Here is a 17409-nt window from a genome sequence, read left to right as displayed (position 1 = left end):
TGTATAAATTTACCTAACACCATATTTAGTTTCATTGCTCCAAACACAATTATACCTTCATATTTTTGAAGTTCAATTTTATATAGTTTAATTCTGATTGCAAGTGTCTTTTCTTTCAGAACTATTATTATAGGCCTTAATAAGTCAACTAATGTGCCACAAAACTAGTAATTTGTGTTTAGTTCATTAGATAAATTATTGTCTTTTTTCACTCCATGGTGACTCCATGCGTTCCTTCTTGTAGGAAAGAATATATTTTCTTTGGTAATCGTATGCTAATAGTGGGAACATGAAAATGTCAAGAAAAAGCGAGCAGCAAAAATTATTGTTATTATCGTATCGAACTTATAATTTGTAGTTGGTACAGAGCCATTAAATATACCCAAATTAAAAACTATGAATGTTTTTTTTTTTTTTTTCAAAAATAAACTGCTGAAATTTGTAGATATAATTTGCTTCCACATGTTGTGTAAGCATGTACTGTGCAGTATTCTATGTCATAAACCTATGTTGATTAACTTCTTTGTCATAAACAATGCATAGTTTGAAAGACTGTAATTTGTGCGTGAACATTGAAAATGTTAAAAAAAAAAGAAGAAGAAGAAGCAAAATGCTGGCAAGTTTTCACAAAAACTATGAATTTGACACTAATATCTGCCATTTTGGATTATTTTTACATGTCTCGGTATTTCCCCGGTGACCCTGGACCCGAAGCCAAATGGGATGAATTTGGAAGTTAATGCGATCGCGAAAACTATGAATTCGATACTAATATCGGTCATTTTCTACTACTTTTACGTATCCCGGTAAACGTCCCCTGAGACCTCCTGGTTCCCAGCCGATGGGGGCTGTATTTGGAACTGAACGTTTGTGGGAGTATCACCATTCATCTCAGCGACCGCCAAAACTATGAATTTGACACAGATATTGGTCGTTTTGGATTATTTATTTTTACATGTCTCGGTATCCCCCCGGTGTCCCCCGGCCCGCATACATTGGTAGCTGAATTTGGAAGTCATCGCTATTGCAAATGTCACCATTTATCTCAGCGACCACAAAAATATGGCACTAATATCGGATAGATAATATCGGATAATGGATATGACACTAATATCGGTCATTTTTAAATGTTTTTACATGTCCCGGTAGCCCCTCTTCCTAGGTGAACTCCGGCCCGCAGCCGAATGGGGTGAATTTGGAGGTTAATGGGATCGGAGTTTCACCATTGATCTCAGCGACCGCGAAAACTATAAATTTGATACTAATATGGGTCATTTTCTACTACTTTTACATGTCCAGGTAAAAGCTCCCCCCTCTGAGACCCTCTGGTTTGAATTATAAAAAGAAACGGTTCATCTTGATCTGGAACCTGGACCAAGGTATCCATGACCAAAATTTGGCAACTCTCGGTCCACTCGTCTGGTCCCCAGACCTCACACAGACACACATATAGACGGACAGACAAACACACAAACTCTATTTTATTTATATTATCTATCTATCTATCTATCTATCTATCTATCTATATATGTCAGCACTAGATTTTGTTTCGGGAGATTCTTGAGGAACGGGTAAAACATATTTGTGCTGTACAGTACGTGCAGTACGAAAAGATGATCACAAATTTATTTCCGGTGGGCCTTGAGCCTGATAGACAGCCCATAAATACGGGACTGTACATCAGTTAACCGTTCCCATATTATCTAACACTGCGAAGAAAGAAATTTTGGGTGAAGGCAATTTTAATTTTTATCAATATTCGAGACGATACGGAGACTTTCGAGACTGACCTAAGTCTCGTCTCGGTATATAAAAGTCCGTCTCGGTGCCGTCTCGATAATTCGAGACGTGTGGTACCATCCCTAGTCGCCATAGAACAACAACTGTAAAAGACATCAAAAAGTTCTATTTTTTTATCTGTTCAGCGTTTCAAGAGAATATACCATCACCAGCCCCGAAGACTATAAAAACCGGAAGAAGTTTTAAACTTACTACTACTTCCGGTTTCAATGCTTATTTGCATCAAGGGAAAACGTAAGATATATTGAAGAACAGTTTGCAGTTTTCTTGACACAGATTCTGCGTCCAAAGAATGCGTTTCATATCGAATTTTATCTATTTCTCCAAAACGGTAGTGGTAGACATTTGCGATTTTCAAATACAGCATAATCGCATAATTAATAAAATGGAACTATTTTGCGGCAAGCACGTTGACGGATCTAGTACGGAGCCGGGCAGCCTAGGATCCTCCAGTTTTTTTGGTAACAAAAATAATTTACTCTATTATTTATATAATTTTGAAAATTCAGTGAACTCATGATATATCTATCACAGCCTGGGTTCTGGCTGTCCCTCCCCACAGTTTTTACCTTCTAGAACTACCATTGGACAAGCAGTTTTTGATATGAATTTAGTACCACAAGAATACGTTTCCTCTCTGATTCTGTTCCTGTATTGCAACCGTAAGTAATAAAAGTCATGTCATTATTAATCTCCATAGAGGAAAAACAGTACGAGATAGGGAGTAATAGGTTTTTGATAAGGATTCAGCGTCCGAGCAACAGGTTCTATCTTTGATGCTTTTCCTCTATTGTAATCAATAGTTATAGATGTATTACTTCAATTTTGAGTATAGAGTTCACATAGTTCGGAAGTCTACTGTAGTTTTACACAATGAAACGAAACTCACTTGTTTTGTACAGCGAAGGTATGAGATACAATGTCCACTTACTACGAATAATCGGTGAAAGGTTGTTACAGAAAGGAACAGAAGGTCATCTATCAAATTTTTCTTCACTTGCTATAGACTTTTACCGGATGAACTTGACGAATTTATTTATTTATTTGTAGCCTACATCAGTAGCGGACCGTGGTCTACACAAGCACCGGTTGCAATATTGCAATATCAAAGGTATGTAAGTACGCGCAAGTGTTCCCCTCCAAAAAATATTTAGGAAATATGAAGGGGAAAGTCTTTTAAGCTCTATTTGTATATTATTGATTAAATTATATCTCTAATATTGATTTAATATATAAGCTATTTCCTTTTTTTCAAACAACCACTATCAATATACGTTTATACATTATTTATATACAAAACCTCTACACTCATGTTATTGAACAAGAGATAAATCAAATATATAGTATGTGCTGTAAGCCATGAATGATGGCATTAATCCGAAAAGAAGAAAAAAAGCAAGAAAATTGCATGCACGCAGTTAAACAAAATTATTTAATTATATAAACTATGCATTATTTTAGAATGGAAGGTCTTTCTTTGATCTTTTGGGCTTCAAATTTTTCTATGACTTTATTGAAATCTGAAATGCTGCTCGCCAAGTTTCTCTGAAAAGAAAGCATCGCTACCGCAAATATTTTCCGTTTTATTTTCTTTAGGGTCCAGAAACACCTCTCTCCTCCGACAATATGCATTTTGTTAGCATTTCTTTGTATAAATATACGGTACAAAAGTCCATTTTCAGAAACCATGTATTTTTGTCTGTAAAGAAGCATGAAATCTAAGATGTTTTCCTTCGAAAATGAAAAAAAAATGCTTTAACATTCCAGCAAATTAGGCTAAGGAAGACAGATGAGTATTGGAAGTGAATGATTTGATATTAATATGTTCTCCACCGGAAATCGAACACGGAATCATGTGCACGAAAGACACAGAGCTAGGAATTAGACCAATAGTAAGACATTTTCTTCTTCGAGACTCGATCGACCCCCCCCCCGCAATAATTTTTTTTTTTTAAATAAAACTTATCCCAAGAATTTTCACCTTTGTATTATAAATGTTAAGGAAAATCTATTGACTTCGAACGACCGGCCCCAAACTTTCAGCCTGGATCCGTCCCTGCTACCACCAGACATATTTGTTCTTTGCGAGTTTATGTTTTGTGAATAACTTCTTTTTTCCAAGCGTCTGTATTTCCCTCATCCTATCAATTGAGGCTGCTAAGCGGAGGAATTCGTAACTATTACAGAAGCTGACCAGTTGCGGAAGAAAGTGCAACCGCAAGAGAGCAATACGGGAAGATAGGAGCGATGCAAGAATAAATCCACTTGCCCATGTTAAGAGATAGGAGCTCGCTGCCATATGCTTAATGTTACTGCTTCCAGTGGCAACGTTCGCTGCCACTGGAAATGTAAATCTCTCTCTTTCTTTCCGTTTTGTTAATTGACTTTTTTCAGAAATGCATCAATACTATTTTGCGTTGAAGAGCAAAGCTTTATTTTTTACTGATACACTACTTTAATACTTAAAAATATTTTTAGTATTAAAAAAAAATATCCGGTTGCACAACCATGCAACATATACTACCAGCCGCTGCTGGCCTACATATTTTAGGGGGCCAGCGCCATAACTTAGATTTTTCTGGGGCTGGAGGCAAGCATTAATACGCGTATTTGGCCCCCTAAAAAAGTTGTTTTTCTAATTCTTGGGCCCCCTCTTTCCATCTTTCTCTTACTCTTTATTGACCCCCGTTAGTTATGCTCCTGGACCCGTTCCATACATAAATTAATTAAGGGGACAATATTGACAAATCTCAAAGTCATACGAATAAATATTATTTCTAGGTACCCTAATAGTAGACATTTTTGTTTACTGAAATGGGCTCACGACTCATTTTCGTTTTAATTACCTTTTGTGTGCTGTTTTGACTATGTAATGAAGTGAACCTGTTTGATGCTTCATTTATCATTTCATGTTCGTATCGAATATGGAATAAGAAAATTTGGCTTAAAGTTGGCCCCCCTCAAACGGCGGAGAGCTTCCCTTGGGGGAAGTTGCCCCCACAAGTTACGGCCCTGTTCTGGGCATTACTTGCATCTGTAGTATTAAGATTGCTCCGGGCAAAGATGAGGAAAGAAAGGAATCGAGAAGGAAGGAAGCTTCCTGGATCCTTTATGTTAGGTATCATCCCGCCATTTGCCTGGTATGAATGAGGAAAAAGCTGTTACACCTTTTCGACAAAGTTTTGGACAATTTGAAGGAAGTCTTGGAGAAAGTTCTAATTGAAACAAAAGATCAAAAGATGAAATGAAATCTTTCAGTTTAACGTCCCACCATCATGCCCTTTACGCTAAAGGACGCGGATGAATAAGGCAAATGAATGATGATGGTAGAATTGGAATGAGAATGGGTATGTGGGAGGAAACGGGACAATCCCGAGAAACTCCACTAACACGATGTTGTCCACCACAAACTTACTTGGCCCAGGATCTCTACATAGAACCACGATCCCTACATACCAAAAGTAAGCGCTCCAACACTGGGCCACAGTGCTCCCCAAAAGTACCCAAAATGAATTAAAAAAAGAACCTGTATATAAACAAACAAATAAAAGTCAAATAGAAAAGGTACTCACAGTGAAAAAGAATTAGAAGAGGAGTTTAAGAGGATTGCTTTCCTTCTTCAACTTTAGTTAATATATGTTTATTTTTTTAAAAAATGCTGAGGGATGTTGTATTTTGGTTTGATGTAGATTTGATTGCATTGCGATGTTGGTTGTTAAAGTGACACATTGGCGTTGCACAATTGTAAAGCTTACACATTTTGTGCAATGAGATACAGATTTTTCTTTAGGTATTACTGTCTACTTATTACAAAGCAGGTAAAATTTTGAGCTTAGAATATAGTACCTTTGTAAGCGAGTCTTTCTTGTAGATCATGAATTACTTAAAAAAAAAAAAAAAAAAAAAAAAAAAAAAGATTACTAGTACGTACCTTCCAGTCATTATAAAAGTCAATTTTAGGATTATTTTTGATCCTGTGAATTATGATTTTGGCTTCCTTTATTGTATCTCTATTATCCGTGACAGATTTAGCTGCATTCAAACCTCGAACGTTATCAATAACCCATTCAGAATCTGTTGAATATCCCACAAGATCGGGGTTAAACTCTTTTAATATATTAGGAAGAGTCAAGTATTCTCTCCATGTTTTCGCTCCACCTGAAAATTATAAAATATTTTATCTTTAGTATGGCTGGATTTATGTAATGACCACATAGTTTTGGAGCGTCCACAGCAAGGGAGGTGGACTGCTACTTCAATTAATAGAAATGGGTTGCTCAATCTCGTACTGTAGCAGCACTCTTAGAGCCTCATTTCGTATCGATTTGTTTCAAATGCAATTCAAAATTTCCGTTTTACTTTGCGATACTAGACATGTAATCATAATTACTTATTGCATTATTTGCGTTGCATTTCGAAATGTAAATTTTGATAAGACGTTATGAAATGAGGCCCTTGGTGGGCTTTACTTAAGCTAATGGTCGACATGGTTGATAATTGGTAGCTGAAAAAATAAAGTTGAAAACTACACAATTAAAATATAATTTAAAATATATGTCGGCCAGCCAAATGTTTGCCGTTATTTATGCAACTGTTCCGACCAGACACTCTCGATCATAATGTTACTTCTTTCGTAGTTGATAATTGAGTTAAGGCCACATTTCGTACACGTCTTCGTAAAGTTCTACGTATAGCAACGTAATACAACGCAAAAAATGCAAAATGTCATCCTAACTTCTATACGGAATATTGAAAACTAAATCTCAAATTTTACGTTGTGTTAACGCAAACCAATACGTAATGCGCCTTTTACGCAATTTGGCAAATACTCGACAAAGCAACCAATTACAACATAGAGCAAACGTTGGCAATTGGCTAACCTAACGTTTCTGTCTGTTTAGTATACTTTCTATGTTTATAAAGTAAGGAAACTTAACTGCGAATGGTCAAACGAGCGGAATATATTTCTACGGTTTTTATAATTCCAAGCCACTTTGAAATGATGCATGCATTTCTGACTATCTGCTGATCAGAAGCTGTCTAGAAATTATTACAATTACATTTTGAAGTGGTCTATAGCGTAGAAAGCATAAAATGTTTGCAGCTGAAATTAATCATTAAGTATTACCTATTTATTATGGAAACGTAGTTATATATGGAGTACAAGAGAATCAACTTCACTTATCAAAGTAGTGAAAAAAAGACATAAAACTTATATTGTAGTCTTAAGTACACGAAAAAGTTAACATTGTTTTCTAATTTATAAAATCTATTTAGAATATCTGAACATGAATCTTTTGAGCTCTGAAAAGAGCTTTATATAAAAGTTCTTAAGTAAGAAATATGTGTTGTGCACTGAACGTTTCATATAACAATTATTGCACTTCGCAAAATATCCAGAAACTTACCTGCAGCAAATGAGACACCTGTATGTTCAAACATGTTAGAAAATGGAAATATTAGCCCAAGAGCTCCATTTCCAGCAACCAGGCTATCCCCAATCGCTCCTACGACTTTAATATCACTGGGACGAAGCCGATGAACACTTGTTGGTGTTTCGTTGGATTTTGTAATTTTACATGGGAACAAATAGGATGAAGGAATCCGCCGTTGAAATCTGCTCCTGTTTCTTATCACATTCTAAAAGATACATAAATCGATTATTACGTTTTATTATTGTAATTTTATTAAATTCTAAATATTGTACATACAGCTCTATTTTACGCTAATTTACGTTATAAGCCTGTTTTACGTTATTTCGTTTATACAGGGGCCATAAAAAGAATACGAAGCTTAATAATGCAACACAAGTTTTTTTTCTCATATTTACACTGAGAGAAAATGTTGGTGGCGTACTTAAAAAGGTAGGTTTACATGCGTAATTCCTGTATTTTTTTATTTAAAGTAGAGCAGACGTATAACTGAAAACGCATGTTTTATAATACTTTTCGTATAAGTGTTCCGTCTTTACGTACTTTCCGTATGAAACAAAATAGGAGGTCAGGATTTCACATACAAATGGACGTATATAACATATAGCTGAATGTAACATACCTATATGCATGTGATATACGGAAAAATGTTAGATGTCAGACATCTTGCAACGGCAGTGCCTATGTAGCATACGGATATCGTATGCTCCGTACTGATTTCTGTAGTAAACAAAAGGGTACCGTATATTTGTACAATATACCGCTGTCCGGAGAACAGATATTTCTCAGTGTAGATGTATGAGAGATATGGTAGCACATGGAGATAAACACAAACAGCTTTTGAGTTCTGATTTCAAGTAAACTGCAAATTTTTATGTTCTTTTTTCAAATTTGTAAATGAAAAATTTGGAGCACAGTTTCTCTTAAGAAGGAAATTAAATAAAGATTACTTAGAGTTCATGACATTTTGAATTTTCTGGAATTTAAGTACCAACTAAGAAGGTATATAGTGGGAAAGAATTTTGCTGCTTTGTTTACCCACCGCAAAAAATGTAGGAGGCATTAAAGAATCTACTACGCAGTAGAAAACAGTAACATCTTTATTAATTGAAGATATGTACTTGAAAAACTCCGCATTGCGTGCTGAATTATGTACAGCACTACATTTGTTGATGCGTATTTTATCAGAAGATGAAAATGAGAATGAAGGTCAAACGTATTCATTTAATACACATAACCTTGAAGAACGAAATCTTGAATTTACAGATGGACAGATAACTTTCAAACTTTAAATCAAATATCCCTTGCTCTCTCTTAAAGAACCTCTTCAGTTACTGCTTATCCACCCGAACAAAATTAATATCAAAAGGAGGACTGATATTTCCATGAAAGGAAGTTTTTATACATAATCAAAGTATGCAACAAATATGTTCATGAATGTCATGGGAAACTTATCCGCAAAGGAAAGAGGATAAATGTGAACCGTAAGTTTTAATATTCGTACATTTTGTTGGCCTTGAAACATACATAAGAATAAAGAACCAAGCAAACAATTGAAAAGCTCTTAGTTCAAAAGAACATTTTGAAAAATATGAAGAAAATTGTGAAGTGAAAGAATTAAAAATTCATTAAGAAAATTGACATTGGCAAATACAAATGGATTAGGCCTATTGGAGATACCACTTAAGAAAGAAACAATGCACCAGGGACAATATATCAAAGATGGTGAGGAAACTGTTCTAAATATACTGCTTTTTATTTGTACTTTTTTTTTATGAAAAGTAAAATTTATTCCCATACTGCAACAAAGTTTCAGTAGTATAATAGACATCTGAATGCGAAATAGCAAATAGATTTGAAATTCAGGAGAAAACTGATTTCATATCAGGTTCCAAAGATAATATATGACAGGAAGTAAACAAGCAGGCGACAGCGTTACTCCTATGTTTAAAACTGACATCAATTTCCGAGTACCAGGTAGAACGCAAACGCTTTCAGTGATGAACTTGCTTCTTTATTTCTACCATGGTATTGACTCAACATTGAAGAGCTTCCTGAATTAAGAGGTATCGAACTCCAATTATAAAAATCAGAAACAATGATACCTAAAAACACATGCACTGGCCACGCACCACACAGTTGAACGCAGTGTTGGGTAAGTTACTTGTAAAAATGTAACGCGTTACAAGTTACTTTACTTTTTCTTAAAATGTAACGCGTTACTTGCAACAAAAAAGTAACTGTTACTTTACTTCGAAAGTAACGCGTTACTAACGCGTTACTTTCAGGTCCGAAACTTTAAAAATGTGAAAAAAATTATCACTTCAATTTTCCGTACTACTATTACTACCGCTATTATTATTATTATTATTATTATTATTATTATTATTATTATTATTATTATTATTGCACGTTCTGAATCTCTTTATGTAAATGCAAGGACAAATTTTTACTTGAAATATGAACATTTTCATATAATGTAATATTGATAAAATGCCATACTGCGTTACTTGTAGGGATGGACACGAGCGAGTTCGAGCGAGTTTTCTTTGAAACTCGATTCGACTAGAAATAGACATCTTTGAGCTCGAACCAAGAACTAGGCTCGAAAAATTTCCTCCAGCTCGACTCTAAATGGGGTCGAGTTTCGAGTCGAGTCGAGCCAAATCCGGTGTGTAGTTTCAAATACATTCTTCAAGTATATTACATAGACAGTATAATTATTATCAATTACACTGCTACTACTACTACTTTTATTATTATTATTATTATTATTATTTATTAATTATTATTATATTAATAATAATAATAATTATGACAACACTGAATATAAACATGAAAGATAAGCGGTTTGTATTTGAATACTAAAAAATAGTTGATTGTCAACCTCGGTAGTCGTGAAGTCTTGGAGTCAAGGACATTATACACGAGCTTCTGAATTTGGGTTGAGGGTCTATGTTGAGTATTCGGGCTTGAGCCAAACAATGTTAAAAGTTATAGGGCACTGGCCAAATATGTTCAAAACTGCTCGGCCCGGGTTTAGAATTCTCAACGACTCGAGCAGCTCGGCTCACAGCTCATTCACTATCGACCCGAACCGAGAAGTGAACTGAACCAACAGCTCACCCAACCGCCTCGGCTCAGTTGAGCCGAACCGAGCAGATGGCTCATCCCTACCAAGCCAGCTCGAGCCGATGGTTCACCCCAAGTGAGCCGGCTCGAGCCATCTTCTAAGTTGAGCCGAGCCGAGCCGAGCTGAGCTTCTTATAAAAAATCTTTTGTGGTCTCGCTATCGAGACGAGACGAGACGAGATGCGAGCAGTGTCCCCTCTCGTGAGCAACACTAAAAGTATTCTATGTTACTGTTTAGCTTACATTTCTCATGGCTTTCGTTTTCCAGTGTAATCAGGCCATGATTTCAAGACGAGTTAAAACGAACGAGCCGTTTATCAAACTCAACTGGACCCGAAACTCGACGCGAAAAACTGAATCGGTTTGGAACCCGACTCGAGGATATTACCTTTGACTTGACTTGAATTCGAATCGAGTCGAGTTTTAGCTTGACTCGTGCTCATCCCTATGCGTTAGAAAAATTGGTTGCTTATTATTATTCTGCTAAACTAATTATATAATAATAACAATGTTGTTATGTAAAATTAAAAATACAGAATATAGAGAAACATTACACTACAACTAATAAAATGAAAACACATGAACTGGGAGTGAATAAAAACTTGCCAGTAACTCTAAAATCGATACATGCTTTTTAAAGCTAGTTTCAATCTCTATAATCAACGGGACTCTAGGATAAGTAAACTGATCTGAAAGAACGCCAATACTACATACCATCAGCAAACCATTTTCTAGTAATAAAGTAGGCCTGCTCATCAGAACACAGTTTATTCATATTAACCCCTTACTGTTAATCGTTAATTATGGCACCCTAGTTGTTGATAAATATTTTCCGCCGGGGCACTTCAGACACTTTACTTTTAAATTGTGTCCACCATCATCCTCAGTTCTTAAGAAAAAAAAAAGTATTCTTTCAAATGTTCGAACGGTAAAATATTTTATGTTCTCCATCTTTATAAAAACAACAACAATCAAAGTAAAATAGATTACCGGTATCATTGCACTCCTAGTTCACTCACTGAATGTATTGATTTGGAGCTGTCAAAATCTACGACAAAATCTTCCAGGTGCTTGCAATCAGTACACGTGATTTCCCTAAGGCGGTCCTCATCTTCCAAAAACAGCAAGTGGCACTACGAACTTATCTGTTTATCTGTGAGTCTGTGACTGTCGGTTGTTCATGCTCGATTGTTTCATTCTGCGAAATTCACTTACAGGAAAGAAACATTTGTTTCCGAAAAAAAAAAAATATACACATATTGTAGTTACTCATCCGAAATGTAACGCGAAAAAAGTAACGCAAACTAGGTACGTTACTTAAAAATTTGTAACGCGTTACCGTTACAGTTACTTTGGAAAAAATGTAACGCGTTACTAGGAAACGTTACTTAAAAAGTAACGCGTTACAAGTAACGCGTTACTTGCGTTACGTTACTTCCCAAGACTGGTTGAACGTAAGCCTAGCGTTTCGTGGGCTCTAGGGCCTGGAAGTTTAATTTAGAACTACTTAGCAAAAGTAGTCAACATGGCTGTACTCTCCAGACGGGAAACCTGGAAATTTCCCGGTGGGACCAGGACGGTGATTTTCTTATGGGCCCTCCGCCTCGTATCGTAAGTAGTGGTATATGAAAAAAAAAAAAAAAGACACACGTTACACACTCCTCGCATGTGGGAGTAAGGGAACGAAGGATGATAACACGCTGAGTACCGGCAATACAGTCAGCTAATCCCAAACCGGTGTTGCTACCCTATGATGTTACTAAAACAAACTTTCACATAGTAGTAATGGCCCCACCTGAGGCCACTTTTGGCCCCTGGGTCCCTGGTCCGGGGTCAATGATCTAGGGGTACTTAAGACCACCCCTCTAGATTTTGGCAAGGGTACCTTGGCCCGCCCCCTAAAATTTGGTAGGAGTACATAGGACCACCCCTTAAATTTTGAAAATTGCCAAATCTAAAAATTTGGTATGGTAGCCTAGGACCAGGGTATGTACATCTATTAGTATTCGGGGTCCATCTCGTTCCTTTCCATGGGTAAAAAAAATTGCTAAAATGTTAAATTTCGTTTTTTTTACCTAATTTAACCCCTTTAATGAGGTTTAATTACCTTATATAATTATATGGGCGTATACAGGGGTTCATTCCCTTTCATAAGATATGGGTATATTGATGAACCCCTTAAAATTTTTGGGAGGGGTACCTTGGCTCACCCCTTCAAGTTTAGAAATTACCCAATTTAAACATTTGGTATAATAGTATAGGACCCTAATATAGATTATTATAAATTTGGGTGGTCCACCCCGTTCCCTTTTAGGGGTACAAAATTGCCAAATTATAAACGTAAGCCATACGTTGTACCACGTGTTTGGTTTTTGACCTAATTTATCCCCTTTGATGAGGTCCTATTACCTTATATGGTTATATTGTCATGTATAGGTGTTTATTCCCTATCATAAAATATAGGTACATTAATGCACCCCGTTTAAAATTTTGGGAGGGGTACATTGGCACACCCCTTAAATTTTGAAAATTGCCCAATTTAAACATTTGGTATTATAGTATAAGATCCTAATATAGATTATTATAAATTTGGGTAGTCCACCTCGTTCCCTTTTAGGGGTACAAAATTGCCAAATTATAAACGTAAGCAATACATTGTACCACGTGTTTGGTTTTTGACCTAATTTATCCCTTTGTTGAGGTCCTATTACCTTATATGGTTATATGGTCATTTATAGGGATCAATTTCCTATCATAAGACATGGGTACACTGATGCACCCCTTTAAATTTTTGGGAGGATACCTTGGCCCATCCCTTAAGTTTAGGAAATTCTCCAATTTAAGCATTTGGTATTATAGTACAGGACCTCAATATGTATCATGATCAATTCGGATGGTCCACCTCGTTTCCTTTCATGGGTAAAAAATTGCCAAAGTATAAACATAAGCAATAAGTTGTACCACATGTTTTGGTTTTCACCTAAGTTATTCCCCTTTGATGAGGTCCTATTACCTTATATGGTTATATGGTCCTGTATGGGGATCAATTTCCTATCATAAGACATGGGTGTACATTGATGCACCCCTTTAAAAATTTCGAAGGTGTACCTTGGCTTACCCCCTCAATTTTAGAAATTATTCAATATAAGCATTTTATATCATAGTACAGGACCTCAATATGTACCACTATAAATTTGGACGGTTTTCCTCGTTCCCTTTCATGCGTAAACAACCACCAAAAATCAAATTTCGGAGCTTTTTGACCCCTTTGATGGCGTTATTACCTTATGTGATTATGTGGGCATGTACAGGGGTTTATTTTATTTCCTAAGATATAGGTACATCGATGGTTTCATCTTAAAATTTTGGTAGAGGTACATTGGCCCACCCTTAAAATTTGGAAATTGACCAATTTGCTATACTAGTATAGTGCCTTAATAAATACCATTATAAATCTAATTCCCTTTCATGGGTAGAATATTGTCAAAAATGTAAATGAACCCTTTGATAAGGATGGATGTGTACAGGAGTTTTCCTTTATATTTTTATGTTCCCTTTTAAATTTTTGGGGGGTACATAGAACCATTCCTTAAATTTGGGAATTATCAAATAACAAAATTCGGTAAACGTTTTCTAGGACCCTTTGAAAAATGTTGGTGTCTGTCTAATGGCCTAATATTCAAATTTCGAAGGTAATTGACCTATTTTATCTACTTTGATTCAGCTTTACCATTGAATGAGTATAGTACTTATTACCTTTTTTCATAAGACACAGGTGTATTTGTGTACCAATCTTAAATTTTGGGAGAGGTACATTTCTAATTGTTAAATCAATAATTGGTAGTTGTTCTTAGAATTGGGTGGTATCTCATTCTTTGGGTAAATCATTGTCAAATATTAGTATGATCACGTGGTCAGTTTTTGACCTATGATGGGATTAGGAGTCCAGGACATTGGTACATTGAAACTTTGTAGGATAATTTGAGAATTCTCAAAACGAAATTACGTCATTAGTTTTGATTATTCCCGCCTATGGACCAAATATAAACGTAAGCAATATGATGTACCACGTGATTGACCTTGATGAGGTAGTGTACAGGGATTCGTTTACTTTGTTGTGGTACTTCTTAAGTTTGAGCACACACTTTTAGAAAACAGTTGGTTCTGTTAAAGTAAACAATTGACGGACATTATTGACCTTATTGAACATGTAATGATATGGTTAATTTTAAGACAGGTATATCAAGAGAGGCATTCTTTAAATTCGCGAATTGTGATAAACAGAATTTTAACATAAGGCGCGAAATTTGAAACAATACTTTGAACTTTAGTCACAGCTCATAGTCTAAGATCATTGGTGGTGGTTGATTTGCCCTTGAGCTTTAGAAATCTGATAGCTAACCTTATTGAATCTTATGACTCATAGTCTAAAGACAATACATGCTACAACACTGAAATTTAGTCACAAGTTGATGTAATCTGACACTGGCAAAGTTCTTGTTGATGCAATTTGATTGGATGATCACTATCTTTCGTGCAATCTATTGGTTAATCACTATCTTTCACGCATTCTGATTGGTTGATGATTTTCAAATCTTTGCTGCATTTAGTTTTAAGTTTTGTTTGACATTTATCTATTACTGTTTGAAAATCTTGGTTTGAACATTTTCGTTCGACATTTTGCACTCACTGATAAACATGTCAAAACCGTTCATTTGTTAATCGAATAGTTAAAAACTGGATAAAGTTTGACGTTTCAAAATTTTGTTTGAGAATTTTGTTTGGAAATTTTTTGTTTCAAAATTTTGTTTGAAAATTTTTTGTTTGAAATTTTTTCGTTTCCAAATTTTGTTTTAAAAATTTTGTTCGAATTTTTTTGTTTAATTTTTTTGTTTCACTCATTGATAAGTGTGCACTCATTGATAAAGAACTGGAACTGTTTAGAACAAAAACATCTGGCAACTTCGTTTATCATGATGCAATAGTACACGTCAGGACATGGGGTTTTACTTGAAATGAAAAACACAAATCATTGAAATGGGTCATTTTATTACACTGCACTGTTAAATCACATACATCCATACCAGATGAGGGATCTGGATATTGTCGATACAATGTATTTTGAACTTGCACTAGTTTGTCTTTAGCTTATAATTTTAATTCCAACTGAAGGCTTTTAAGATCTATTGCAATGTCAATTGGTGGAAACTCAATGTCCATTGAATCGATGTTGACAACTATCACAACATCTAGATACATGTTGTACAAGATGCATAACACATTTCTCAAAATAGTACTTTTCCGTAGTAATATACTTTTTTTTTTTTTTTTTTTTTTGCACACTTCCACTGCATGTTTAACACACTGGAATACATTGATGATTTTTTTCCATTCCGTTTGCGTTAGATACACAATATTGTGGGCTACATGCAATGTACTCTTTTTACGTAATAGCACCATCTTCTTCTCGAGGACTGTACGCAGCACAACTTCATGATTTGAGCCTAATGATTTAACTATGGTCACAATTAGCTCATCATGAAAATAATCATTCATTTGGTCTATTCTTGAACATAATATTTGCCATTCTCCAAAGTTCAGTTGTACACCAAATTGTCCTGCTTTGCCCAATCGAATCACAGGTTCAAATGTTGTAGCACAGATACCAACCATGACATGTTTTGTTTATCGGATAATAGCTTGCGAAGAGGAATTCTTTATCGTTAGAAGTACACATCTTTCCTGCTGAAACGCACTTGCTCGAATGATTTCATGGGCTGACACGGTATTTGCTGCTTACATACAGCTACGGCTGACGTCCTTCAAAAGGAATGTGCTGACTTTTGAATTCATGATTTCATCACAATTGCTGACGAAACCAAATTCACAGACGGGCTGTGTACTAAATTCAAATTGATGAGTTCGACCCAAAAATTATTTGTAACATAAAGATACAGATCCAGTGTTTAAGAAACGTAACAGTTCTTCTTGTTTTGAAGCTTCCATGGATAAATATCTTGCTGGTAAAATAATATTCTTATCATTTTCAAGCTTCACTACGATTCTTAATCCAAACTTTGTAGGGACCATTTGGCAAGCTAAGATTCTATAAGTTATATTCTGTTGCAAATCAGTAAATGATTTCATCACATCACGTGAGTTTAGAAACTGTTGACAAGTAGCCATGATGACATTATAAAAAATACTATCTCGAACGATGATGCAAAACTGATTACGTTGCATTGCCATGTTCTGGCGTGTACTATTGTATCATGATAAACAAACTTGCCAGATGTTTTTGTTCTAAACAGTTCCGGTTCTTTATCAATGAGTCCACAAAATTAAAAATTTGAAACCAAAATTTTCCAAACAAAAATTTCAAAGTTAACAAACAAAAATTTCAAAGAAAAAATTTTCAAACAAAAATTTTGAAACAAAAAAATTTAAACAAAAAAATTCGAACAAAATTTTTAAAACAAAATTTTGAAACGAAAAAAATTCAAACAAATAATTTTACGTTTCACGGTTAACCGTCAAACTTTATCCAGTTTTTAACTATTCGATTAACAAATGAACGGTTTTGGTCATATTTATCAGTGAGTGCAAAATGTTGAACGAAAATGTTCAAACCAAGATTTTCAAATAGTAATAGATAAATGTCAAACAAAACTTAAAACTAAATGCAGCAAAGATTTGAAAATCATCAACCAATCAGAATGCGTGAAAGATAGTGATTAAAAAATCAGATTGCACGAAAAGTAGTGATCATTCAATCAAATTGCATCAACAAGAACTTTGCCAGTGTCAGATTACATCAACTTGTGACTAAATTTCAGTGTTGTAGCATGTATTGTCTTTAGACTATGAGTCATAAGATTCAATAAGGTTAGCTATCAGATTTCTAAAGCTCAAGGGCAAATCAACCACCACCAATGATCTTAGACTATGAGCTGTGACTAAAGTTCAAAGTATTGTTTCAAATTTCGCGCCTTATGTTAAAATTCTGTTTATCACAATTCGCGAATTTAAAGAATGCCTCTCTTGA

The 17409-nt window shown here is 35.2% G+C and overlaps 1 protein-coding gene across 1 annotated transcript in view; it reads right to left on the bottom strand.

Annotated features, from left to right (window-relative positions):
- The window catches only part of LOC145694832 (phospholipase B1, membrane-associated-like), a 136001-nt gene that overhangs the window by 66094 nt on the left and 52498 nt on the right, over positions 1 to 17409 (bottom strand). Inside the window, exons 3-4 of the mRNA XM_081771500.1 lie at positions 7209 to 7440; positions 5732 to 5958 (exon numbers count right to left, since the gene is read on the bottom strand). Coding sequence (XP_081627626.1) covers positions 5732 to 5958; positions 7209 to 7440 — 459 coding nt within the window. The remainder of the gene's footprint in view (positions 1 to 5731; positions 5959 to 7208; positions 7441 to 17409) is intronic.

Source organism: Thermobia domestica, chromosome 1 (assembly GCF_964235325.1).
Source record: "Thermobia domestica chromosome 1, izTheDome1.hap1.1, whole genome shotgun sequence".
In the NCBI taxonomy this organism is placed as follows: Eukaryota; Metazoa; Arthropoda; class Insecta; order Zygentoma; family Lepismatidae; genus Thermobia; species Thermobia domestica.
The sequence above is the reverse complement of the archived record's forward strand: the minus strand, read 5'-3'. Positions and strand labels throughout refer to the sequence as shown.